The 27927-nt window shown below is 37.4% G+C and overlaps 1 protein-coding gene across 1 annotated transcript in view; it reads right to left on the bottom strand.

Moving 5' to 3' along the window:
• Positions 1-26416, bottom strand: part of ATP11B (ATPase phospholipid transporting 11B (putative)) — a 123967-nt gene extending 97551 nt beyond the window's left edge. Inside the window, exons 1-2 of the mRNA XM_034999654.1 lie at positions 26135-26416; positions 825-941 (exon numbers count right to left, since the gene is read on the bottom strand). Of these exons, the coding sequence (XP_034855545.1) occupies positions 825-941; positions 26135-26161 (144 nt within the window). The 5' untranslated portion in view covers positions 26162-26416. The remainder of the gene's footprint in view (positions 1-824; positions 942-26134) is intronic.
• Positions 26417-27927: the final 1511 nt, after the last annotated feature.

Below are 27927 nucleotides of genomic sequence, written 5' to 3'. Positions count from 1 at the left end.
GCAGACAGCACAGAAAACATTTCCTCCATCATGAGAGAAAAGTCTATTGGGACAGCATGACCCTGTAATCTTCAGTTTCAAGATAAACTAAGACAACTTAAAAATGTCATAGAAAGGGGCGCCTGGGTGGCTCAGTCAGTTAAGCAGCTGCCTTCGGCTCAGGTCATGACCTCGGGGTCCTGGGATCGAGCCCTGCATCAGGCTCTCTGCTCAGCGGTGAGTCTGCTTCTCCCTCTCCCTCTCTGATCTCTCTCTTTTGCTCTCTTTCAAATAAAATCTTTCAAAAAAAAAAAGTCATAGAAAAAAAAATGAAACAAGGAAGAATATGTGAGTGAAGCAGTACCTTGGTACTATTAAATGTTTACAGAAGAGTGGTAAAATTGGAAGTCAGGCTTTAATGTCATATAGAACTGAGTGCAAACTCCAATCTTGTCACTTACTAGTGCACAACCGTAGGTAAATTATTTCCCAACGTTTTAATTGAAGAAACAAATATAAAATGAGCATAACGCTTGGCAAAAGCTACCTCAAAGTTGTAAGAATTAAATGATATGAGATGTACCTAACATAGTGACTGGCACATAGTATAAATATTAGTTCCTCAGTTTAATTGCAACTAAGGATAATTTTTGGTGTGTTAGTTAACTGATATTAACAATTGGCAACTCCTTTTACTTTACAGTTCACAATTTTGGTTAAAGATAAATTTGCCACAACCATGTCCTTGAATTTTTAAGGATATAAATGTATACTAGAATATACAAATCACTTTTCAAACAAAATGGAACATATCTATAGTTTTAATATTAAGTGTTAATGCTTACCTTAGATGAAATGATCCGGTTATCTATAAATTTCTGAGGTGTGTAAAGGCCATTCTGAGGAAACCTGTTGGCTATGTAGATGGTTCTTGTGTCACTTTGATGTGGTGGGTCAAAACCCTAAGACCAAGCAAAAGAAAAATAATGATCAATAAGGTTAGTTGTTATGATTCTTTACTGTTGGTTTTATTTAACTAATCAGATTACACATATTATTACTAGACTTGCATATAGGCTCAATCTATCTAATTATTAGCAAAGTTAAACCATATATTTTTTTCTTTCTCGGGTAAACTAGTATATTATCCTCAAGTATAAATTAACAAGGTAATACACCTGGTAATGAAAAATGATCCATACTCTGTTAGAAATGCTACCATAAGGGGAAAAAAAGTCATATAGAAGATTTACAGAAGCATCTGAGGATAAGACTTCTTTCCTTCCCTTTCATTCGTGTGGGTTCCTTGCCTTGCTTCTTAATACGGATTCCTACTCAGTGATGTGGAAATCCTGTGTAGTGATGGCCTAGCCAGCACCTATCACATCTGATGACAAAGGTTTATTATTTTATTTCTTCCACACCCAGATCAACTTGGTTTCAAAGAGCTTTGATCCCACAGGCCTCACAATGCACTGGGTAGGGTCTTGCCCAGATTCATTCCACATAATCATCTCTTTGTGCTAGTTATATTATCAGTCAAATCCCTGAAATATGGATATATAATTCTGGCCTGAAAATTAGGAAACCATCTCTCAAGGTACATTTAGTAATGATCTCCAATGTAAAAGTTTTCACTGGAACAAGAATACTGACACTTTATTCCCACAGTATTTTACTATTTTCCTAGGTGACAAGTGAATCTTCAATAATCCTTTGGCAGATCTTAGGGATCCTTTGACAGGCTGAAAGCAACGACCAAAAGCAAGGCCTTTTTGGGGGGTTCTATCTGGCAATGATTTGAAATTTCTCAGATTTTCATTTTTTTCATGGTGGTCAATGGCTATTTACTACTGCTACTAAATTACTAAAAAGTTAACTAAAGTTGGTATTCTGGATCCACGTGTAGATATTAAGGACTCTAATTTAGTAATCTACTAAGTGATGTGGCTGCCATTCAACGCTTAGCATCCCTGTAAAATTTCCATTAAGCACATACATACACAGACAGTGGAAATTCCCATATTACCTAGAGGTCTATTTTTGTTTAGTACATCAGAATATCAACAGTGCTATCTATAGGTTTCAACTTCTGTTATTCTTAGTTTAAAAAAATTTATTCTGTGATCTTAGAAATAGCTAGTACAAGACTGTGAAAATTAAATGCATGTGTATGCTCCATAAAAAAACCATGAAGTTTCATTTTATTTGTTCATGCTATTTATAGTGATGACCACATTTTGTGGATGTGAATGTGCCATTATGTGTCTGATTTCAAAATCAGTTTCTTCAAAGATAAAATGTGGCATGCATATTTATCTTCCTCATAAATTTTCCTTTAAACATTTCATAATTGTTCCCTATAATAACTCATGGGAAAAAGGCAGGTCTCAAAACTGGAGTTGGAACTCATTGCTCTATCTAGAATATTGCAATCATCTTATAGATATATGCCATTATCCATTCAACAAATATTTATTGAGTTTAAGTACCATGTGAATCCATGTGGGATTCTGTGATTTGTTAATTACTCAAGCAAATCACAATATGCTCCAACTCAATAAATAAAAATGAATGAACAAAGAGTTTACATGCTACTGCTATAATCTGTGGCTGTATTTCTCAAAGGAGGTTCAGATGAAGTTTTCCAGTAAAGTTCATAAAGTTACAAGAGGGACAGACACACAGGTAACTGGAACATTAGACCGCATGAGGCATATTTATTCCACATCCACTCTGTAACCATGTAAAAATAATAGTAAGTTACATACCATGTATGTAAGCTTTTGGGATAAATTAAATTAAAAAAAGTAAATTTGTGGTTCTGAAAGAATATATAAATCTTTTTTTTTTTTTAAGACAGCGAGCAAGTGCATGTGCATGGGTGTTCACGTGAGGGTGGCACAGAGGGAGAGGGAGAAAGAATCTTAAGCAGGCTCCCATGCTCTGTGTGGAGCCTGATGCAAGGGTCGATCTCACGACCCTGAGATCATGACCTGAAATGAAATTGATAGTCAGATGACTACTGACTGAGCCACCCAGGTGCTCAAGAATATATAAATCTTTAAGAAGATGTCAAGACAAGTGAGACTGAGAACCACTGATGAATTTTATTTTTCGCTAAATTCCACCATGACTGGAATGTATTACTATGTACATCTAAAGTGACGAAACAAAAAGCCAAAGACTCCCCCAAATTACATGTTATTTATATATTGCAACACCTCATTCATGACTTTCTAGGAAGCAAATACTCATCCTTCTCCATTCATCTCTACTGGCTGTACCAGTAATCACATACTAAAGTTTGAAACTCCTTAGATTTCTACAATTATTTCAAGGGGATATACTGAAATGTTTTAAAAATAAAATCAATTTTAAATTAAAATGAATTTTAAATGCAGAATCACTATATTCCAAAATATCGTAATTTAACATAATTCCAAAAGGAGAATGAGTTTTTCCTTATTCTATAACATCCACTTATACATTTTCAGTTTTTTCAGTTGTAATTAATACACATCTCAATCATTTTATAATCAATGGTATGTCTATAGGTGTGGGTATTTTTTTTCCCCCACACAAAATAGTTAAATTTTATATTTATGACAGTATAAATTTTATATTTGGGACAACTAGATATCCCTTACGGAAAAACCCTCTAACTTTAGTTCATTAGCATCACCTTCTCTGCAACAAATTAAGTCAGCCACAAGCAATAAAAATAAAAGAATAAAATTGTCCAAAAATTTAAAAAATTACTTAGAGCAGGATCCATAAATGGGCTTCAGGTCTGTGAATCTCTGAAACTGTATGCAAATTTGCATAACGTGCATTTTTCTGATGAGAGTGAGCACAGGTTTCATTGGTTTTTCATGATGTAAAGAAGCTTAAAACCACTTACCTACTTTACTTGCTTTATAGTCAGTACTCCATCTCAATATTGCAGATTTTAAAAGAGAATCTATGTTTCAATAACACCTCTACTCTTTTTAAAAGTAGTCTAAACGAACACTGTATCAAAAGTAACTGTACAGCTATACTGTTAGTGTGAGGTTCAAGTATTCCATGCTTTTCTAGCAAGGATTAACTGCAAGTCATGGCACTGAGAAAGAAATACAGTCTGAACTTCCTAATCACTAGGTCAAGGCTACATGCCAGGGTTGGCACACATTACATTTTCTGTTGTCATCTCAGACTACCCATTCACACCTTTAACTCCTTGGTGCTAGCCTGCTTCGTTCTCCTCTGATTTCATCTTGCCTTGGGCAAAGAAACCAGGATAGATTAATGCTATTCTAGTCACCCTGATTCTATTTTAATTCCTGCTAAAAAGTAGCATCTATGCTTTGGAAGCACACAAATTTAAACTATTTAAAAATAAAAAACTCTCATATTCTATGAAAGTATGAAATTCAAAACCTCTTTTCAGTCTGAATTTGTGAGCATATGTTAAAGTCACAGGTATGAAAAAAAAAAGTGAGTAAGGTAGCAAAAATCTCAGGATGGCTTCTTGGGGAAGAACTGACAACAAACAGGATTGGTTTGAAAAGAGACTCCTTTTGTAACCACAAACTGATGAGACCTAGGGAAACCAAACTAGTAAACAGCTGTGTAATTTTTAGAAGTTAGTCTTTGGCACACAGCAGTACCTAGAAATGAATCATAACATTTTACATTTTCATACCAACTATACCAGCCTCTCCATAATCTTAAAAGCTCAAAGATTTTATGAAAAATACAAACATTACAAATAAAAGCACTAACAAGAGACTAAAACCATAGTCCTATAATTAAAATTGTTACACTTCTTTAACATAACTAAGAAAACATCATCTTTAGGGTTCACAGTGATCAAAGTAAATTTGTGCTTCTTATTCTTATGTGATTTATTTACTCTAAAATATAAAGAAAAAAGCTTCAAAACAAACCACACACCAAAAAACCCACCAAAACTCCAAAAACAAAAAAAGAATCTTCAGAGTCAAAACTTCAATACCACTTTTATTAAAATATATGAACAAAAGCTTTATGTCACATACTTTATTATATGACAGAAAGTAATTTTTGTTGGCTATATGCTACAATGTACAAAGGCACATGAAAATGGCCTAGCAAAAATGTAATGATACTGGGAAAGAATGATTTAGTGTATTTTACCAAATCTATAAACTTAATTGTGAATTACTGTTTACTGGACATAGACTTTAAATAAAATACACCTATATGAAGGTACGGTAACAGCAAGATAATTTTACACTGTTAACAGAAAGGAAGGCAACAGAGAGTAACTTAAAATGCCCATGATATAAACAAACACAATAATTAAACATTTTTATTTCATGTTATATAATTTTCATTTTAGGACTTAAGGTTGTTTGCCATCTATCAAACCAGTCTGGGCTTCTAGGAACTTCGGCTTACTGCAATGGTGGGTTAGGACTGGCTTTCTAACTATATGATAAAAATTTAGAGTGATCTTTGACTCAAAGTCTTAAATCATCTGTCAATGCTTTACTACAGGAAGCTCATCTCTGATGGGTTATATTACTTCCCAAACTTGATTTCCTATACACCTCCAGCAAAAGCCTCTTCATCCTACAAGTTTCAGCTTAGGAGTTTCCTTCTCAGTGGAGTTTTACCTGACACTCCTTTTTCCCCAGAAAAAAAGGAAGGCACCTGTTATTTATTATGCTCACCAAACCTTTTGCACACTTTCATTATGGATTTTATTAAACGGAATAGTAATTGCTTGTCTGTATATCCATCTCCCCCTCCAGACTGAAGATTCTTAAAGGCAGCATGTACCAATTAATTACTTAATGAATATTTACTGAATGGGCTAAATTCTCTAGTTTTGAGGTTCCAGGTTTAGTTTTTAAATATCTTTAACAACTTTTCTACCAAATTAAATTTAAATTCAGTGATATTTAAATGAAAACAGAAAAACTTTAAAAGTGATTCTGCAAAGTGAAATCTACTATTACTAGTAAAAGAAAGGCTCATAAGAAGCTTTTCATTTTGCTGTTCCTAGATTTATCTTATTCTCATCAAAGCCATTTGTTAAAGCTTTACAGTTGATTGGGGTTCATTTCTGGATGTCAAAGAAACCAAATTCTATTAGGGAAATGCAAATCAAAACCACAATGAGATACCACCTACCACCCATCAGGATGGCTATTATCAGAAAAAAACCCACACCAAAACAGAAAACAATTAGTACTGGCAAGAACGTGGAGAAATTGGAGTACTTGTGCATTGCCAGCAGTAATGTAAAAGTGGTATAGCCTCAGTGGAAATATGGAAACTCTTCAAAAAAAGTAAATACAGAATAATCATATATGATCCATCAATTCCACTTGTGGGTACATACTCAAAAGACATGAAACCAGAGCCTTGAACAGATATTTGTATACCCATGTTCAAGGCAGTATTATTCACAATATCCAAAAGGTGGAAGCAACACAAGTGTTCATCAACAGATGAATGGATAAACAACATATGGCACATATACACAATGAGCTATTATTCAGCCTTAAAAAAGGAAATTCTGACACATGCTACAGCATGGATATACCTGAAAGACATTATGCTAAGTGAAATAAGCCTGTCACAAAAGAAAAATACTGTATGATTCCTCTTTTTTAAAAGATTTATTTATTTGAGAGAGCGTGCGCGCATATCCACACACGAGCAGGGGGAGGGACAAAGGGAGAGGAAGAGAGAGAATCTCCGGCAGACTCCCTGTTTAATAGGGAGCCCAACATAGGGCTCGATCCCACAACCCTGGGATCATGACCTGAGCCGAAACCAAGAGTCACTTAACCGACTGAGCCACCCAGGTGCCCCCGTATGATTCCTCTTATACAAGAAATAGCCAAATTCAGTCAGCCAGCTGTTTAGTGAATGGGAGCATAGGGAGTTTGTGTTTAAAGGTTACAGAGTTTCAGTTTGGGAAGATAAAAAAGTTCAGGACATGGATGGTGGTGATGGCTGCACAACAATGTGAATGTACTTAATGCTACAGAACTGTAGACTTAAAAATGGTTAAAATGATAAATTTTATATAGATATTTATATAGATATAGATATTTTATAAATATCTATTACCACAATTAAAATATCAATTAAAAAAATCAATTTCATCCATTTGAAATTTTCTGATGGATTAGAAGAGTCCTATTTGGTCATAATTCAACCATTATAATAATGAATGTCTTTTGTTTGTTAGACTGGTGATTTCCATGTATGGCAACAGAGACTTTTATAATAAAAATAAATGTGTGAGGCTGTTTAAGTTTAGATCAAATTTAAAAATCATAGACTAAAACCCCTAAATTTGATTTTTTTGTTGTTGCTGTTCTGCCTATCAGGTTGGACACTGACTAGACAAGAAGTGAAACTGGTAAATCTTCTGTGGTATCCAAATTAGAGACAGATGGGTAAAAAGAAATTTCTTTTTTTTTTTTAGTGCACACGTGTGCACGCGCACAGGAGAGAAAGAGAGCGAGAGAGCGCACACACACATGTGACCAAGGGGAAGGGCAAAGAGAGGAAAGATTCTTAAGCAGGCTCCGCATGCAGCCTGACATGGGGCTCTATCTCAATACCCTGAGATCATGACCTGAGCCGAGATCAAGAGTCCAATGCTTAACCGACTGAGCCACCCAGGTGCCCCTAAAAAGAAATTTCTACACAGGTTTCTCACATACTTCCGAGCCTTCTTCTCCCCTCACAATCATACACAGCAGTAGCAATGAAGATGGCTTATAGGTAGGTCCTCCTTAGAATATCAGAAGCAATGAGTTATAACTGAGACAGGCTGGAGAGACATGTTGTCAGTCAAAAAACAGATCTTTTACACAGTATATCCAAAGTTTAATATTTAAAAATATCAAGCACAAAGACACAACCACAAAATTCTAAACAACAACATGAAAAAGCATATTGAAGTCAAAGAACAGAGACACAGGGTGAATCCTATTTAGTTATTTAGGAAAGAACTGGCACAGCCATCCCAACTTCTAGCAACCATCACCCTCATCAGTCAGCAGCCATCAACATCCAGGCAAGACCCTTCACCAGCAAAAAGATTACGACTTGCTGAAAGCTAAGACTATTGTTAGCATTTTTTAGCAATAAAGTATTTTTAAACAGAGGTATGTACATAGCTTTTTTAGACATATACTGCTGCAAACTTAATAGAGTATAGTATAAACATGAATTTTTTTTTTTTTAAACATGAATTTTATATGCACTAGGAAACCAAAAAATTCATTCGACTTGCTGTATTGTGATACTCCCTTTATTATGTGCGGTGCTCTGGAACTGAACCCACAACATCTCCAAGGTATGCCTGTGCACTACACTTTCACAGCAGTCTGCATTAGTGGCCATGGATTCACAATGATGATACCATTTGATTATTATGTGTACTGACATCATGACTGCACATTCACATACTGTAATAGGTATTATTTAATAAGTGTATTTCTTTATTTTTCCTTCATATAACAACTTCAGTTTTGATGTTGATTTTTTAAAGAAGTTATTAAGTAGTCAGGTTATGTATTTAAACTTTAACACAGGATAAGAAGGGATGAAGCATTTATAAAATATTTGTTAGGGTCTGATAGGGTGGAAAAGCAACTAGGTACTTGGGAGACCAAAATATAAGTTATAAGTATTCACTGTTTTGGGTCTGTAACAGAATCCCTTAAGTTAGAAGCTGCTGCTTTTACCATGAGCAGTACAGTATAGCGAGTATTCATACTAGGAAACCACAACAAGTATTTCCAAGTACAGATTTAAACAGGGTAATGTATTAGGTAAAAAATTATAAACAATAACATAAAAATATATTGAAGTTAAAGAACAGAGATGCTAAGTGAATCCTACTTAGCTATTTAGACAAGAATTGAAACAAAGAGTAGAAAACAGCAGGGTAGAAAAATGATAATTACCTTATTAATTTTATATTGCTGGGAACCTGAGAAACGTGAAGAAAATAAAACATGTCCATACAAGGTAAAACAAACAGGACCCAGCAAATCTTTTTTTTTTTTTTTTTAAAGGTTTTTTATTTATTTGACAGAGAGAAAGACAGCCAGAGAGGGAACACAAGCAGGGGGAGTGGGAGAGGGAGAAGCAGGCTTCCCACAGAGCAGGGAGCCTGATGTGGGGCTCGATCCCAGAACTCTGGGATCATGACCTGAGCCGAAGGCAGACGCTTAACGACTGAGCCACCCAGGCGCCCCCAGGACCCAGCAAATCTTAAAACTATTGTTACAAAAATTTGAAAATTAAACTTTAAGCAGAGAAATTATTATTTCGCAACACTGGTTCCAACTGACATAATTCTAAAAATTTATTTAAAAAAAAAACACAAGAGTATTTTAGCTTATTTTCAGTTCTTCCAGGGAGCAAGCAGTTCATTTACCTTGCATAATGACTATTAAAATTGTACTGCTGATCTGCAATTCTTGACTTCTACATGTAATGAAAAGAATTTACTTTAGCATGCAAAGAGTATTTGAGTACTTTCTATGTGCTCTGTAGTAAGCTAAGGACCACAGGTGATAAAAATAGATGACTTGGTCCCTGCCCACTTGGAGTTGATAAAACCTTAGTGATTTGGCCTTATTTACCTCAGATATCACCTAACTTCCTATTTCTACTCACGTATTTAAGATCAGACTAGAATTATTTTCTGATTTCAACATGGGACTCCCTGCATAGTTATCTAGAAAGCAACTGGATATTTTTGTTTAGATGTTAAGGAAAGAGGGCTGGACTTGAGATTGGAACCCAGCAAGCATAATGATGATAATTAACATTAAAAAAAAAAAACATGTATAAGACTGCCTATTATGAGTATACAGAGGAAGAAGAGAATAAGAGCAAGAGATGGAATTCTCAAGGCTATCATTTAAGATGCACGTGGGAGAGAAGGAATAAGCAAAGGAGAAAGATCACCAGACAGGAAGGAAAACAGAGAAGTAGTATGGCAGAAACACAGGAAGAAGTTGCAAGAAGGAATTATTTCATATACTGTAAAGAGAAATGAGAACTGAAAAAAAGAGTGCTGAATTTAATAATTAGGAAATCACTGGTGGCTTTTGTCAACACAGTTTGAGTAAAGTTAAAAGGGCTACAATGTATTGATTGAATGGGGATGAAGAGGAGAGTGGGGAAGTGGGGAGAGTGATTAACTACAGCTGGATCAAATGAAAGATTTTTTTTTCGTGTAAACGAATCATATTCAGGTTTGAAATGAAGGATCTGATAAAGAGGGAGAAAAACAAAGCTATGAGAAAGAAAAAATTATTGAAGATCAAGGAATTACTAAATGTAATATGTTATCCCAAATGGGATTTTGAAGCAGAAGAAAGAATTTTCTTGAAAAAATAACAATGTCTGAATAAAGTATGGAGCTTAACTAATAATAACGCATTAGTATTGCTTCATTAGTGTAACAAGTGTAGCCTAGTAATATAAGATGTTAACAATAAGAGAAAGTGGGTGTGGGGCATCTGGGTGGCTCAGTCAGTTGAGCATCCCACTCTTGATTTCAGCTCAAGTCATGATCTCAGGAGCCTGAGATGGAGCCCTGAGAGCCCAGCATCTGTCATCAGCAGGGAGTCTGCTTCTGTCCCTCCCCCTCTGCCCCTGCTCCAGCTCACAGGCTCTCACAGGCACTCTGTCTCTCTCTCTCTAAAATAAATAAATAAAATCTTATTTAAAAGAGAGCTAGAGGGGCACCTGGGTGGCTCAGTCTTTAGGCGTCTGCCTTCGGCTCAGGTCATGATCTCAGATCAAGCCCCACGTCAGGCTCCCTGCTCTGCGGGAAGCCTGCTTCTCCCTCTCCCACTCCTCCTGCTTATGTTCCCTCTCTCGCTGTGTCTCTGTCAAATAAATAAATAAAATCTAAAAAAATAAAATAAAAATAAATAAAAAATAAATAAGAGAGGGAGAGAGAAACTGGGTGAAGGGAATCTACAGGAATTCTCAGTATTCTTTTGCAACTTTTCTATAAATCTGAAAGTATTCTAAGATAAAAAAGTTTATTTTTTAAAAGTTAAAAAAATAGGGGCGCCTGGGTGGCTCCGTCGTTAAGCATCTGCCTTCGGCTCAGGTCATGATCCCAGGGTCCTGGGATCAAGCCCCGCATCGGGTTCCCTGCTCGGCGGGAAGCCTGCTTCTCCCTCTCTCACTCCCCCCTGCTTGTGTTCCCTCTCTCGCTGTGTCTCTCTCTGTCAAATAAACAAAATAAAATCTTTAAAAAAAATAAAATAAAATAAAATAAAAGTTAAAAAAATACAGTTCTCAAAAACAAGTACATCTACGAATGTAAGCAAATACACACACACACGGCCATAGGTGCATTACACTAACCTAGTTTTTCTCATTTTGCATAGATCACTGACAACTTGATCTCAATCTATAGGAAACATCATTAGGGAACTCATGGTCTAGGAGATATTATAAAAACTGTTAAAAGCATCTCTGATTACTTAAGAATTTTGACTTTTACTGTCTCCTAATAAATTCCTAAGTTTTTTTTTTTTTTTTCAAATTCTGCAAATATGTGCTGGAAAAATTTGCATAAAGAGTTGGAGCCATAAAGTCAGGGGGTCTGCTGAATATCTAGATAGAGGCCAGTGTCTTTACTTTTAAATTTCAATAGGAAAACACACGTTAGAGAACCACTTACCTTTCAATAGTAAAGAATCAAGTCCACCTTCACATCTTTGTTAGCATTTTTCAAATTTGTATATTAATGAATACAGTGGAGAACCGAGATAAGCAAGAATATCTATATTCCCTTTGTAGTTCTGGAGATGCAAGAGTAAAGAAACAATTTCCTAGGTAACAGATGATTAAGACCTGAACTGACTATATACTACTTACGTTTTGTCTACCAATTGCACTCAAGGCAAAGGACTCTTCGAAGCAAAATCTTACAATACCAATATGTAACACAAGTATTTATTGGGAAAAATGTGCTTGATACTATATGAGGCAGTGTACCAAATTTCAGTAAAAATATCTGAACATTCTGAAATATCAAGCTACTTAGTATGTCATTTATTAAATTATCCTATAATTTAATTTTTAAAAATTCAATTTATAAATATTATGAGCATTGACTATATATTAGGTATTATGCTCAGTATGGTGGAAATACCAAAACAGAAGTTAGGGCCTCTGTTCTGGATAAAACTTCATTTAGAAAAAATAAGGCCTCTTAATAAGCACAAAAAAGAAACAAAATATCAAGTAAAATTAGTAAAATTTTGACTGAAATAGTAGTAACTCATTAGATGACTCGTTTTTTTTAAGATTTTATTTATTTGACAGAGAGAGAGACAGCGAGAGAGGGAACACAAGCAGAGGGAGTGAGAGAGGGAGAAGCAGGCTTCCCGCTGAGCAGGGAGCCTGATGCGGGGCTCGATCCCAGGACCCTGGGATCATGACCTGAGCCGAAGGCAGACGCTTAACAGCTGAGCCACCCAGCTGGCCCTGATGACTCACTTTTTTCCCTATAGAAAATTATCAAATATACCTTTCTGAACAGAGTTAAATGTATGGCATAATTTCATTACAGATGTAATAAAAGTTATTAACAAAAATGGAGTATATTTTTTCAGCATTTCCAATTTCTATTTCAATACCACAAACTTGTCAAACTTCAAAATAAACTTTTGAGTCCCTAAGGTTCAGAACAGACAAAAAGGAAATTAAAAACTTGAAAAAATTCCAAAAAATTTGCCATGCTGTTCAAATCCAATTTATATGTACTGCATTTTATGGTAGATAACATTTTCAAGAGGAGATACACATTAAGGTACAAGCAAGTCCTAACTTTTTCTGGTACCTAAAATATTACGTCAACTTGAGAATGGCCATTGCTGAGTAACTAAAAGAACTCTTGATCATTTCTCTCCTTTTCCTCTATGAACCTGTCACTACAGAGTACCGCTGCCACCTAGAAATTTCTCCTAACTCATTTTCTAGCCTTGCCTCACTCTTGAACAGACTTAAAATGGCAGGATTGGGAATGAGAGATATAGGGAAAACTGCTGCTGTTGCTGATTCTCTTCCACACTGCTAAACTCCCTGGAAAAACTCTCTGGGTTCAAGTCTTGCCACTGGTATTCATTAGCTACTGACCTTGGAAAAGTCCACACTTTGAGCCCTTCCCTTTTCTTCACAAAAGCAAACATGGATAAAATATCTTTTTTTCTTTAATTAAGAAGACTTAGCTAGCCTTAAGATAACCATTTCTGTAATCAGGGGCTGAGCCTTTGGGACTCTGTGTCTGGAAAGAAGCAGTTTGAAGTTCAGTTCCTATGGCATGATAAGGATTAACAGCACCCCTTTGTACCTGGGCCCTAGGGTCAGGTTCAACTGAAAAGGAAGCTGAAAAAAGCTACATACCTTTAAATATGTATAAAACCTCCAAAGAGATAATAATATCTACTTTTTTTTAAAAAGAAAATATTCTGAGAAAAACCAAGCAGATATGCATCAAGAAAAGATGGAATTGAGAGATCCAATAAATTCTGGAAATAAAAAACAGTCATTTAAATTAAAAATTCGGGGGCGCCTGGGTGGCTCAGTTGGTTAAGCGACTGCCTTCGGCTCAGGTCATGATCCTGGAGTCCCAGGATCGAGTCCCGCATCGGGCTCCCTGCTCGGCAGGGAGTCTGCTTCTCCCTCTGACCCTCCTCCCTCTCATGCTCTCTGTCTCTCATTCTCTCTGTCTCAAATAAATAAATAAATAAAATCTTTAAAAAAAATTAAAAATTCGGAGGACAGGATGAACTCTAGACTGGACACAGGTGAGAGAATTAGTGAACTGGAAGCTAGAACTAAGGAATTCACAGTGAAAGCAGCAGAGAGAAAATAGATGAAAAATATGAAAAAGAAGTTAAAAGCCATAGAAGACAGATTAGTATCAAGCAAGAGTTCTAGACTGAGAAAATTAAAGGCTGAGAAGCAATATTTAAAGAAAAAAATGGCTGAAAAATTTTCTGAACCATAGCAATAAAGCCTTCAGATTGAAAGCAGACACAAGTGCAGAGCAGGAAAAACATGAAAAAATATGACAGATACAGCAAAATAAAATTGCAAAATATCAAGGACAAAGAGATAATTTTAAAATCAATGGGACACAGATTACCAACAGTAATGGCAATTAGATTAAAAACATATTTTATACCAGCAATTATAAATGTCAGAAAGCAGTTGAATAAGAAGTACCTTCAATATGTTGAAAGTAAATGTTAATCTAGAATTGTGTATCTACCTAAATTAGTGTTCAATAATAATTATGAAATAAAGACATAAAAACTAAAACAGATCATGCCTCCAAACCCTTGCTTAAAAATTACTAAAGGATGTATTTTATTAAAAAAGTGAACCCAGAGAGATGAGGTGGTACGCAAGAAACAATGGTGAGTTAGATTAGTGATTGATTAGGGCTGGGGGCTAGAGGTTTGGGGGGATGGAAAGTGGAAGTTAATTGGCAGGGAGTTTCTTTTAGGGGGTATAAAAATGTTCTAGCATTGGACTGTGGTGATGGCTGCACAATTCTATGGATATACTAAAAAAACTGAGTATTTTAAATGGGTAAACTGTATGGTATGTGAGATAAGTCTTAATAAAGCTGATAAAAGGAAAAAAGCAGAACTAAACTATTACATAATAGTAATGTGGAAGGTGAAAGAAGAAATACTGGAGTTAAAACTTAAATCCCTATATTATTTGTATGTGGATAGAGATACTCAACAGGTATAGGTAGAAAATCATGTATTACAATCCATAGCTTCTACCTCATCAAAGAAAAAAATATGAAAAGGAACTTACCAAATTCAATACAAAGCCAATCAAAATCCTAGAAAGATTCTCCACAGAATTAGACAAACTGATTATAAATAGCATATGGAATAGTAAAGTTCAATGCAATTCTGAAAGAAAAAAAGGACTGGGGTCTGCTTAGCCAGATATCAAGACTTATAATAATACTGTAATTAAGACAGTGCGTAACACTCCACTTAACATCAATGGATAGATGATCCAAGCAGAAAATCAACAAGGAAACTTGTTGGCTTCGAATGACACATTGGACCAGATGGATCTAACAGATATATTCAGAACATTCCATCCTAAAACAGCAGAATACATTCTTTTCAAGTGCACATGGAACATTCTCCAGAACAGATCACATAGTAGGCCACAAAACAAGTCTCAACAAATTCAAAAAGATCAGAGTAATACCATGCATCTTTTCTGACGATAATGCTATTAAACCAAAAATCAACCACAAGGAAAAAACCTAGAAAGCACACAAATACATGGAGGTTAAATAACATGCTACTAAACAATGAATGGGTCAACCAAGGAATCATAGAGAAAATTAAAAAATACATGGAGACAAATGAAAATGACAACACAATTGTCCAAAATCCTTGGGATGCAGCAAAAGCTTTTTTTTTTTTTTTTTAATTTTATTTATTTATCTGACAGAGAGACAGAGAGAATACAAGCAGGGGGTGTAGCAGAGGGAGAGGGAGAAGCAGGCTCTCTGCTGAGCAGGGAGCCCGATGTGGGGCTCAATCCCAGGATCCCAGGATCATGACCTGAGGCGAAGACAGACACCCAACTGAGGTGCCCCAGCAAAAGCTTTCTAAGAGGGAAGTTTATAGCAATACAGGCCTATCTAAAGAAGAAAGAAAAATCCCAAATAAACGACCTATCCTTATACCTAAATGATCCAAAAAAAGAAAAACAAACAAAACCCAAAATTAGTAGAAGGAAGGAAATTATAATAAAGATTAGAGCAGAAATAAATGAAATAGAAACTAAAAAAAAAAAAGAACAGATCAATGAAACCAGGAACTAGTTCTTTGAAAAGATCAAAAAAATTGATAAACCTTTAGCCAGACTCATAAAAAAAAGAGAGAGAGAGAGAACACACAAATAAATAAAATCAGAAAGGAAAGGGTAGAAATAACAACCAGCACCACAGAAATACAAAAGATTGTAACAGATTATTAAGAAAAATTATATGCCAACAAATTGGACAACCTAGAAGACATGGATAAATCCCTAGAAACATATAGCCTCCCAGAAATGAATCAGGAAGAGAGAGAAAATTTGAACAGACCAATTACCAGTAGTGAAATTGAATTAATAATCAAAAAAACCCCAACAAACAAAAAGTCCAGGACCAGATGGCTTCACAGGTAAATTCTACCAAACATTTAAGGAAGAGATAATACCTATTCTTCTCAAACTTGTCCAAAAAATAGAAAAGGAAGGAAAACTTTTTAATTCATTCTATGAAGCCAGTATTACCCTGATACCAAAACCAGATAAAGACACTACAGAAAAAGAGAACTACAGGCCAATATCTCTGATCAACATAGATGCAAAAATCCTCAACAAACTATTAGCAAACCAAATCCAATGATACATTAAAAAAATGATTCATCACAATCAGTGGGACTTATCTCTGGGATGCAAGGGTGGTTCAATATTCACAAGTCAATCAATGTGATACATCACACCAATAAAAGAAGGGATAAAAACCATATGATCATTTCAATAGATGCAGAAAAAGCACCTGACAAAGTAGGACATCCATTCATCCCGCAACAAAGTAGGATTCAAGGGAACATACCTTAACGTAATAAAGTCCACTATAAAACCCCACAGCTAACATCATACTCAATGGGGAAAAACTGATAATGTTTCTCCCAGGATCAGGAACAAGACAGGGATGTCCACTCTCAGCACTGTTATTTAACAAAGTACTGGATTTAACATAGTATTGGAAGTCCTAGCCACAGCAATCAGACAAGAGGAAGGAAGGAATAAAAGGCATCCAAATCGGTAAGGAAAATAAAACTTTCACTATTTGCAGAAGACATATTATTATATATAGAAAACCCTAAAGACGCCACCAAAAAAGTACTAGAACTGATAAATGAATTCAGTAAGGTCATAGGATGCAAAATCAATGTACAGAAATTCATGCATCTTTAAACAGTAACAATGAAGCAACAGAAAGAGAAATTAAGAAAGTAATCCCATTTACAATTGCACCAAAGATAATAAAATACCTAGGAATAAACTTAAAGAGGTGAAAGCCTACTTTGAAAACTATGTAACACTGATGAAAGATATTGAAGACAACACAAACAAGCGGAAAAATATTCCATGCTCATGGATTGAAAGCACAAATACTGTTAAAATATCCATAGTACCCAAAACAATCTACAGATTTAATGTACTCCCACCAGAATAACAACAACATTTTTCACAGAACTAGAACAAATAATCCTAAAATTTGTATGGAACCAGAGAAGACTCCGAACAGCCAAAACAATCTTGAAAAAGAAAAACAAAGCTGGAGGTATCACAATTCCAGATTTCAAGTTATACTACAAAGCCGTAGTAATCAAAATAGTATTGTACTGGCACAAAAATAGGTCCATGGATCCATGGAATAGAAAGCCCAGAAATAAACCTGTTTATATGGTCAATTAATCTCTGACAAAGGAGGAAAGAATATGCAATGGAGAAAAGACAGCATCTTCAACAAATGGTGTTGGGAGAACTGGATGGCTACATGCAAAAGAATGAAACTGGACCACTGGCTTATACCATACACCAAGATAAAATCAAAATGGATTAAGGACCTAAATGTGACACCTGAAACTATAAACATCCTAGAAGAGAGAAAAGGCAGTAATTTTTCCAACACTGGAGGCAGCAAATTTTTCCAGGTATGTCTCCAAAGGCAAGGGAAATAAAAGCAAAAATAAACTATTGGGACTACATCAAAATGAAAAGCTTCTGCACAGCAAAGGAAACAATCGACAAAACTAAAAGACAACCTACTGAATGGGAGAACATATTTGCAAATGACATATCCATTAAAGGTTTAGTATCCACAGTATATAAAGAACTTATACAACACCCATAAAGCAAATGATCCAATTAAAAAATGGGCAGAAGACATGAACAGATATTTCTCCAAAGAAGAAATACAGATGGTCAAAAGACACATGAAAAGATGCTTAACATCACTTGTAATCAGAGAACTGCAAATCAAAACTACAATGTGATATCACCTCACACCTATCAGAATGGCTAAAATAAAAAACACAAGAAACAATTGGTGTTGCAGAGGATGTGGAGAAATAGGAACCCTTGTGCACTATTGGTAGGAGTGCAAACTGGTGCATCCACTATGGAAAACAGTATGGAGAGTCCTCAAAAAGTTAAAAATGGAACTATCCTATGAACCAGTAATTATACTACTGGGTATTTACCCCCAAAATACAAAAACTCTAATTGAAAGGGATACATGCACCCTTATGTTTATAGCAGCATTACTTACAATAGCCAAATTATGGAAGTAGCCCAAGTGTCCATCAATAGATAAATGGATAAAGAAGATGTGTTATACTGATGTGAGGAATTTGAGAAACAAGACAGAAGATCATAGGGAAAGGGAGGGAAAAATGAAACAAGATGAAACCAGAGAGGGAGACAACCGTAAGACACTCTTTTTTTTTTTTTTAAGATTTTATTTATTTATTTGAGAGAGAGAGTGAGAGAGAGAGAGAGAGCACAAGAGGGGGGAGCGGGAGAGGGAGAAGCAGGCTGCCCGATGCGGGACTCGATCCAGGGACTCCAGGATCATGACCTGAGCCGAAGGCAGTCGCTTAACCAACTGAGCCACCCAGGCGCCCAACCGTAAGACACTCTTAATCTCAGGAAACAAACTGAGGGTTGCTGGAGTGGAGGGGGGTGGGAGGGATGGGGTGGCTGGGTGATGGACATTGGGGAGGGTATGTACTATGGTGAGCGCTATGAATTGTGTAAGACTGATGAATCACAGATCTGTACCCCTGAAACAAATAACACATTATATGTTAATTAAAAAAATTAAAAAAAAATAAAAATAAAAATAAAAAGGATGTGTTATATATACACACACACACATACAATGGAATATCACTCAGTCATAAAAAAGAATGAAATCTTACCATGTGCAACAAGTATAATGCAAGTATAATATTAGCAAGTATAATGCTAAGCGAAATAAGCCAGTCGTAGAAAGACAAATACATATGATCTTGCTTAAGAAACAAAACAAATGAGGGGCGCCTGGGTGGCTCAGTCATTAAGCGTCTGCCTTTGGCTCAGGTCATGATCCCAGGGTCCTGGGATCGAGCCCCGCATCAGGCTCCCCGCTCCGTGGGAAGCCTGCTTCTCCCTCTCCCACTCCCCCTGCTTGTGTTCCCTCTCTCACTGTGTCTCTCTCTGTCAAATAAACAAATAAAATCTTAAAAAAAAAAAAAACAACAACAAAACAAATGAGCAAAGGGAAAAAAAAGAGAAAGAGCCTAACTAAGAAACAGACTCTTAACTATAGAGAACAAACTGATGGTTACTGGAGGGGAATGGGTGGGAGGATGGGTGAAATAGGTGAAGGGGATTAAGAGTGCACTTACCATGATGAGCACTGAGTAATATATAGAATTGCTGAATTGCTATATTCTACACCTGCAACTAATATAACACTGTATGTTAATTACACTGGAATTAAAATTAAAAACTTAATAAAAAAGACAGTGCATCATTGGTACGCCAGATCAATAGGTGAATGAAACTAAATAGAGAATCTAGGAAGAGAACATGATATGTGAAAGAGAATGCTGGTATATAACAGAGAAAGCAAACAACATCCATTAGTGGGGAAAACATGGCTCATTCAATAAAAAGTACTGGGACAAATAACTTTCCATATGGGAGAAAGTAAAGCAAATTCTCTATTCCATACATAAAAATCAACTCCAGATATACTAGAGACCTAAATGTTGAAAAACTAAATTTTAAGACAATTTGAAGAAAACACTAGAAAAATAGCTCTATGATCCTGGTATAGGAAAAGACTATCTAAACAACTAATAAAGACCAAAATCATTAGTCCTAATAAATTTACCTACAAATAAATTTAAAATTTCTCTATCAAAAAAAGACACCATCAACAAAGTTAAACACATACAAGGGACTAACTGGAAGAAAAGATTTACAACCACAACAAAGAATAAGAATACAGACTACAGAAAGAACTAACAGGGAAAAGACAAACTATCCAATAGAAAAATGAGAAATCTATTCATATGAGTGAAATACAGGACACTTGAATCTCACTAGCAATCAGGAAAATGCAAATAAGAACAAAATAAAATACAATTCACACCCATCCATATTGGTAAATTTCTTCAAGTCTGACAGTACGAAGTGTTGACCAAGAGGTAGGGAAAGGGGAACTCTCACGTTTTAGAAAATAATTTGGCAATACATGTAATAGTTATAATGTACACACCCCATTACAGCAATTCCACTTCTAAGTATTTCAATAAAAAAAAACCCCACAAAACATAAACATAAATAAGAATGGCCACTGCAACATTTTTTGTAATAGAAAAAAATGACAAAAATCCAAATATCCATTTGGGAAGAAGAGACTCTTAGAAGACTGAGTAGGACGAGGTTGCTTTATTTTGTAGTTTGAGAGCCTAGCAACATGTTATCACAGATTAGGTGTTCAGAAAATGTTCGAGTAAATGAGTAAATAAGTGAAAAAGAAATGAGAAAGTTTTTGTTATATGGAGAACTAAAACTAGACAAAAATCCTTGCCTTCATGAGATAAAGGAGACAAGTAATTATAGAGTATGTTAAATAGTGTTAAGTACTTAGAGAAATAAAAAGCAGGTAAGGGGGATAGGGAAGTACTGGGGAGGGTTACAGTTTTATATTGAATGTCCAGAAAAGGCCTCATTGGTAAGTAACAACTGAATAAAGACTTGAAGGGAGTAAAGGAACCAGCAGATAAGGGGATGGGGGGAGTTGGGAAGGGTGGCATTCCAGGCGGAGGTAACAGCCAGGGCAAAGATCCTGAGATTGAAGTATGCCTGACACTTCTGATGAACTGCAAGGCAGCAGTGTGGATAAAGCAAAGTGAGGGAAGAGTGATGGGAGATGAGAAGGGGTTGGGGGGAGGGCGGGGGGGGGGGGAGGGTGCACAGAGAGATACAGATCAAGAACATACTTTACTCTGAGCAAGAAAGCAAATTCTTAGAAGGTTTTAGGCGCAGGAATTACATGATCCAACTTGTGTTTTTAATAAGATCACTGTGCTGCTATGTTGAAAACAGACTGCAGGGATTGAAGGGATATTTAATGACAATAATAGCAATCATAAGGTTCTTTTGGAGGATCTAAGCAAAGTCCCTACTTCAGTGCTGCTGGGATACTTGGGATTCCCCTAATGCTTGACCTCCCTATTAAATGAAAAAGTGGGTATCTAAGAATATGTGTCTAAAGATAGAGATAAAAGGAGCAAATATTCAAAGATCTGGGTTCTTAAACATTAAATTCCTGAGGTTAAAACTTAATTAGCTACACCAAAATAATACTACCATAGGCCTGTGTGCCTCCTTTTCCTACTCTTGAGAGAAAGGCAAACTGATCTGAACTAAACTAATCATCTAAACTGATGCTGAAATAAATGATACTGATTCATTAATTCAACCCACATTTGGTGGGTGGGTACGTACAATGAATGGGCCAGCTGCTGTCTTGAGTACAAGGGATATAAAGATGAATAAGGTATGTCCCTGCCCTAAGATATTTACAGTCTAGTGAGTGAGATACCTAGACTTATATTGTGTGCTATATAGAAACAGGAACACACTTAATGTTACCCAGCAGCACTAACAGAAATATAACATGTGTCACAAACGCAAGCCACATATACAATTTTAAAATTTCTAGTAACCACATTAGAAAAATAAATACAAAGAAACAGGAAAAATTAATTGAAATATTTTACTTTACCCAATATAGTCTAAATATTAACATGTAACCAACATAAAAATTGAGATATTTTACATTATTTTTTGTACTGTTTTTTAAATCTTGTTGTGTATTTTACACTTAAGAATGTCTTGATTCAAACTAGCCACATTTCAAGTATACTGGACAGCACAATTATACAGGACAGATCTGTTTTCTAGAAAACTGAAAAGAACTTGAGAGTTACGAGTGTAGGACAAAGTAAAATAGAGGGAGGCTTGCACATATTCACATGTTGAAGGAAAAGACTAGGGTAAATATACTATATAGATAATTGATAGGGAGTGTGGAGAGCAGGATGAAAGAACAAAATTAAGAGCACAAGTGGACTGGTTAGTTTGGAAAAGAGGACAGTCACACCTTTCTTTGTGACAGGTGGAAAGGGAAGAATTAAATACAGATATAAACAAGTTTGGTAAGTGTGAGAAAACAGAAAGTTGAAAGAGTTTAGGTTAAGAGCTTGCCATCTTTCTCAGCGAATTAGAAGACAATCTCACCAGCCCTTTCGCTATTGCCAATACAAATCTGAAGGCACTACTTTACAGAACAATTTAAGAAACAGTATCCGGGTATGACAAGATTAAGTTGTATTTTTGTAAAATTACAGTACTTTTCTAACTTTCTTCTGGAGTGGTCAATCTTGAATTTTGTCATTTTATCTCTAAACACAGAAGCAATACTATGGATTCATTCTTTCTTTCCTTACCTATTCATTTATTCAGCATACATGTACCCAATGTCTCCTCTATAAGTATAGTGAGACACTGAACATACAGCGATGAATAAGGCCTACATTTGTATCTCCAGTGTTTAGCATTATAATGTCTGCACACAGTAAGTGCTTTAAAAGCACAGCATTACACTGTCCTGTAAAGAAATATTACACGTCAACTAAAATACACATTAGCAAAGGCTTTCATTTAAAAGTCTAAAGAAGTGAGGTGCCTGGGTAGCTTAGTTGGTCAAGCATCCGACTCTTGATCTCAGCCCAGGTCTTGATCTCAGGGTTGTTAGTTCAAGCCCATGCCTAGCATGGAGCCTACCTTAAAAAAAAAAAAAAGTCTAAAGGAGTGCTGTCCAACAGAATTTTCTGTGATAATGAAAATGTTCTACTCTGAACTGTCCAATATGGTAGCTAATAAGCACATGAATTTTTAATTTAATTAATTGAATTAAATTTTAATTTTAATGTGGTTAATGGCTACCATACAAATCCAAATATTAGCATACAGTGAGTAGCTAATAGAATTACCACTATTATAATCAGGTGCTATCATCTCTAAGGGATTAATACACATAATAAGCTGTCAGAATAATGAGTACACTATGAATAGTAGTTGTACCAGAAAAACATCATAAGAAATTTTGCTTAGAATTTTCTTAGTGTAAACTAACTTTAGCACTGTGAGCCAAAAAAAGAAAAGAAAAAGAAAAAAGATATGCCAATCTTTTTCTTTTTTTTAAGATTTTTAAAATTTATTTATTTAATTGACAGAGAGAGAGAGAGAGAGACAGCGAGAGAGGGAACACAAGCAGGGGGAGTGGGAGAGGGAGAAGCAGGCTTCCCACCCAGCACGGAGCCCAATACCGGCTTGATCCCAGTACCCTGGGATCATGACCTGAGCTGAAGGCAGCCGCTTAACCATCTGAGCCACCCAGGTGCCCCGAGCCAATCTTTTCTTTTCACTCTACTTCCCCAAGTTGGAAAACATCAACCTTTTGAGTTTTCTCATTGTGTCAAGAAATGAAAATACTTTGTGGAAATAAGGAGTCAAAATTTTCTTAAATTATAAAGTACTAGAGCGTAGGAATTACTTTTGTAATAAAATGACAGGAAACTTTTTTTTGGCAAGACAACCTAAGTTGTTGAAAATCAGGATTCATATAATGAATAAAGTGTTTATAATTAAAAAAAAAAAAAGTCCCTGCAATTTAATTTCCCCAAGTTTGTCCCACTTAGCTGAATTTTTAAAATGAACCTACTGTTAAAAGACATGGTGACAAAATCCACTGAGCAAATGGAAGCATAATCTAAACTACACTGAGCTGAATAATTCCTGGTGTAGTAACTAAAATAGCTGTCCGAGATAGCAAAATATACTTTCATTACTCTGTGTATCCACTATCCATAATGTATAATTTAAGTGACTGTACAAACTTAATCAGAGATACAAAGTCCTACATTGGCACAGATCTGATTACATACTTAGAAGATCTGGTAACTTAAAAGTAAAACCAGTGAGGTGAGCAACTAAAAGTCAGAGAGAGCATTTTTTATGCACAGCAACTTGTTCAACTTGTTAATCACCCAGTAAGGCAGGTGTCTTGTAAATTAACCATACAACTTCCTGCCCTTCCTTTTAGTTGTGTTCATTTGAAGCCATTTAAAAAAACATTACCAGGGGCGCCTGGGTGGCTCAGTTGGTTAAGCGACTGCCTTTGGCTCAGGTCATGATCCTGGAGTCCCGGGATCGAGTCCCGCATCGGGCTCCCTGCTCAGTGGAGAGCCTGCTTCTGCCTCTGACCCTCCCCTCTCTCATGTGCTCTCTCTCTCTCATTCTCTCTGTCTCAAATAAATAAATAAAATCTTAAAAAATAAAAATAAATAAAAATAAAAAACATTACCAGATTGCCTGTCTTGAAGATGAGAGTGGTTATACAACTGAGATTTTATTCAGGTTAACAGAAATACCTAACACTTAGAAGCGATGTCTTAATCTAGTAGGAAAAGCTTTAAGAAAACCACTTTTGAATGATCTTCCTACCACACAAAAACAGTACTAGGTAAACAAACCTTCTATACATGAAGACTGGCAAATCAGACCTGTAATAATTAACTTTCAGAGTCAAGTTGTGCTATGGCTTATTGCAACAAGGCCAAGGTATTACAATATAGTATTATAATGACATCATTAGCTTAGTTTCCTAATAAGGCATATATATGGAATACCTGAATTTACAATTAGCTAAAAATAGGAAGACAACATTTGTTTGAACGGCAGGCAGTTCCAGTTTTATTTATAAGATATTTTTCTGAGCGATGCCCTTTGCAAAATGAATTAAGAGAAGGCTGGCTCTGAAACAGATTTAACATTAAAATGCTGTTCTAGAGCAGGGAAAAAGAGGTATAAATGTTTCAGTCCCACAAAATCTTTACAGTGCCACAAAAGTCGTTTTTGGGGCGTTGCCTTTTGAATCAGTAAATGAGAACACTGAACTGTAGAAGCATTAATTAATGCAACTTAAAAATTAAGCAGCAATCAGCAAAAGACCTCATCAAAGAGCTAAGGTTAGGCTTCTTCAGCCAGGAACAATTTCTGTCCTCACTGTCACTGTCACCTTAGTGCTGTATTTTCTGGGCTATAGTTGCCAGGAGGCAGGAAAGATTTTTCTCTCTGAATTAATTCTGAGAAAGGTGGCGCTTTTTATATGCCTTAAATCACTCTTTTTTCCTCCAAATGTTCCAGTAAAACTGAGAAGTTAACCACTGGTCCCAAACCTGTGTCGTTCAAACTACCTTGAGAGAACGGGAAAAAGTAAGGCTCACAATCCAAAAGTTTGACTTGGGGTGGGGTGAGGACAAGGTGAGAGGGAAAAACAGTCCTTCAGAACTTCCGTACACCTCTTTTCCGAAAGCAGACGGGGTGTTGGAGTATTTTCTCTTTCCCTCACCTCGGGCTTGAGTAAAATTTCTTCCGAGGCGAGTGGTGACATTAGATAAGGTACCCTCCTCCTTGATAACGAACGCAACACTGAATCGTGACACCCTAACTGAAAACAGTGACAAGGAGGAGCTGAAGATAAGTCCTCCCCTTCCTCCAAACGTGTCCCAAATTGTTAGGGGCAGGAAGCAGGAGCCTCTCGTCTCCCCCCAACACCGACTCTCTTTCCGTTCCCTCGCCCTGTTTTCCTCAGCGGGGACGCCGAGCCCGCTCGGGACCCCGCTTGCGGCCGCGGCGCCCAGGAGCGGCGAGAACCCAGGAAACCAGAAGCGCGGGCAGGAAGCAGCCGCCTCCCGCCGGCCTCGGCGTCCCGGACTCGGAGGCGACATGCGTGCGCGGCTTTCCGGCTCGGGCCCCGCGCCCGCCTCCGCCGCGGCCTAGCCCGGCGCCCGCGCCCCGGCCTCGCGGCTCCGCGCCGCCGGCCCTCCCCGCCGCCCGGGCCCGAGAGGCCGCGCGGCGGCAGACGTCCGGGAGGAGAGGCGGCACTTACCAGCTGCTGCCGGACCCAGCGCCACATGCCCCCGCCGTCGCCGTCCCGGTCCCGCGGGACGCGGGGGCCGAGGGGCTGCAGGTGGAAGCTGACGAGCCAGAGGGGGAAGCGGGAGTGCCCCTCTGGCCGAAGTTCCGCTCGCCACCGCCGCCACCTCACTCCCCGCGCCGGGTCCCCATTGCGCCGCGCCGGCCCCGAGGTCCTACAGGCGCGGCCCCGGCGCCGCCCCCGCCCGGCGCAGCTGAGCCTGTCGCCGCGCCGCAGCCACCTTCATTATTGACCGTTGTCACCCAAAGCACCGCCACAACCCCACCCCCGCCCAGCCCGGTCCCTCAGCCCCACCCGGGCCCGCCCCCGGCGCCCCGGCCCGCCCCCGGACGTGACGAAAAGGGCCGTGCAGACCGAGGGGCCCGGCTCGCCGAGCACCGTCAGGAGCTGGGGTCAGCGGGGTGGGCGGGCCCGGCAGGGCCTGGCCAGGCGCGGCCTCTCCAACGCGGCTTCTCGCTTCTGTTCCACGCCCCCCAGCCCCCCTTCTCCCAATCCAGGGGTAGGATTAAATCGCGTCTGTCTCCGCAGGCTGCAGCCTCTTGCCGACTCCTCTGTTTCTACCTCCTGTTGCAGGTCTGTGGCTGTCTGCCTTCTTTGGTGCCCCCGGTCCCCCAGTACGCATACGCACATTCTCGAGTGTAGTGACTGAAAGTTAATTCCCAGAGGTCTCCGGTTTGGGTTCAATTAAATTGTCCAAGTCTTTTTCTCATTGCATAACGCAGCCCTCTTCTTAAGCAAATGACTGAGCTGGAGCAAGGGGAATCTTGATCACTGCCTCTAATTTTGAGAAGGGTTGAAACTGCCCCTGTGCCTGATTCAGTCTGGACCACCGTTTCCCGGAGAATGGACGAGATACTTGTTTTTCTGTGCTAAATTGAACAGGTGGGGGGGGCAATATTTTGTATAGAAAGGTAGTTGTTTACTGTTAACTGTCAAACTCCGGCAATCAAAAACACTCTAGAAGTAGCAAGACCTAGGTAAGACAAGGGTGTGTATAAATAAAGATAAGGAGGAATGAATGTAAAAGCAACTAGAACAAGGCTTTGACTTGGAAGGTTGAAACGAAGCGCTAGATTCCGTCTAGTTCAAAAGTAGCCCCATGTACATCTTGAGTGTTATAATATATATGTATCGTGTGCAGTATTTTTGCTGAATTAACACTTCAACATACAGGTGTTTGTGGTTAAAACAATTTTTTTTTTAATTAAGAGAAAACAGAAATGAGAGTAAATGACCAGGCAAGTTATTGCATATATACATAATCTTTTAGTTTCAATAAATATACCATATTACATAATGATTATCCAGTGCCACAAATAGAGCCTTTCCTTAGGGATATTTATGATCTATAAAACTAGCAGTGGAATTTTATATTATAAATAATCCAAGTACAGAAATTAGCTAGATATTAAGAGAAAAAAGTAGTCTCACTTTTGTTCTTATGACTGAACCTTGCTTTATGACCCTAAAAGGAAGTTTGAGATATATTTACTTATTGTTATAGTAATAAAATATTACTACCATTCATGGAGCACTTGTGTGTCCCAGGCCCTGTACTAAGCTCTTCACTTGCATGATCTAATTTAAGCCCCTTCAACTCTTTCAAGTTGAAATTATTATTTCCAATGTATGGATACAGAAATGGAGGCTCAGGTTAAATAACTTGCTCGGCTTAAATAACTTGGCAAAGCTGGGATTCAGATCCTGGATGGTCAAGCAACAAAGCTCATGTTCTTAAGATATGT

This window comes from Mirounga leonina, unplaced genomic scaffold (assembly GCF_011800145.1).
Source record: "Mirounga leonina isolate KUSES-001 unplaced genomic scaffold, KU_Mleo_1.0 Mir_115, whole genome shotgun sequence".
Taxonomy (NCBI): Eukaryota; Metazoa; Chordata; class Mammalia; order Carnivora; family Phocidae; genus Mirounga; species Mirounga leonina.
Note: the sequence above shows the minus strand (reverse complement) of the source record. Positions and strands in the feature narration are given on the sequence as shown.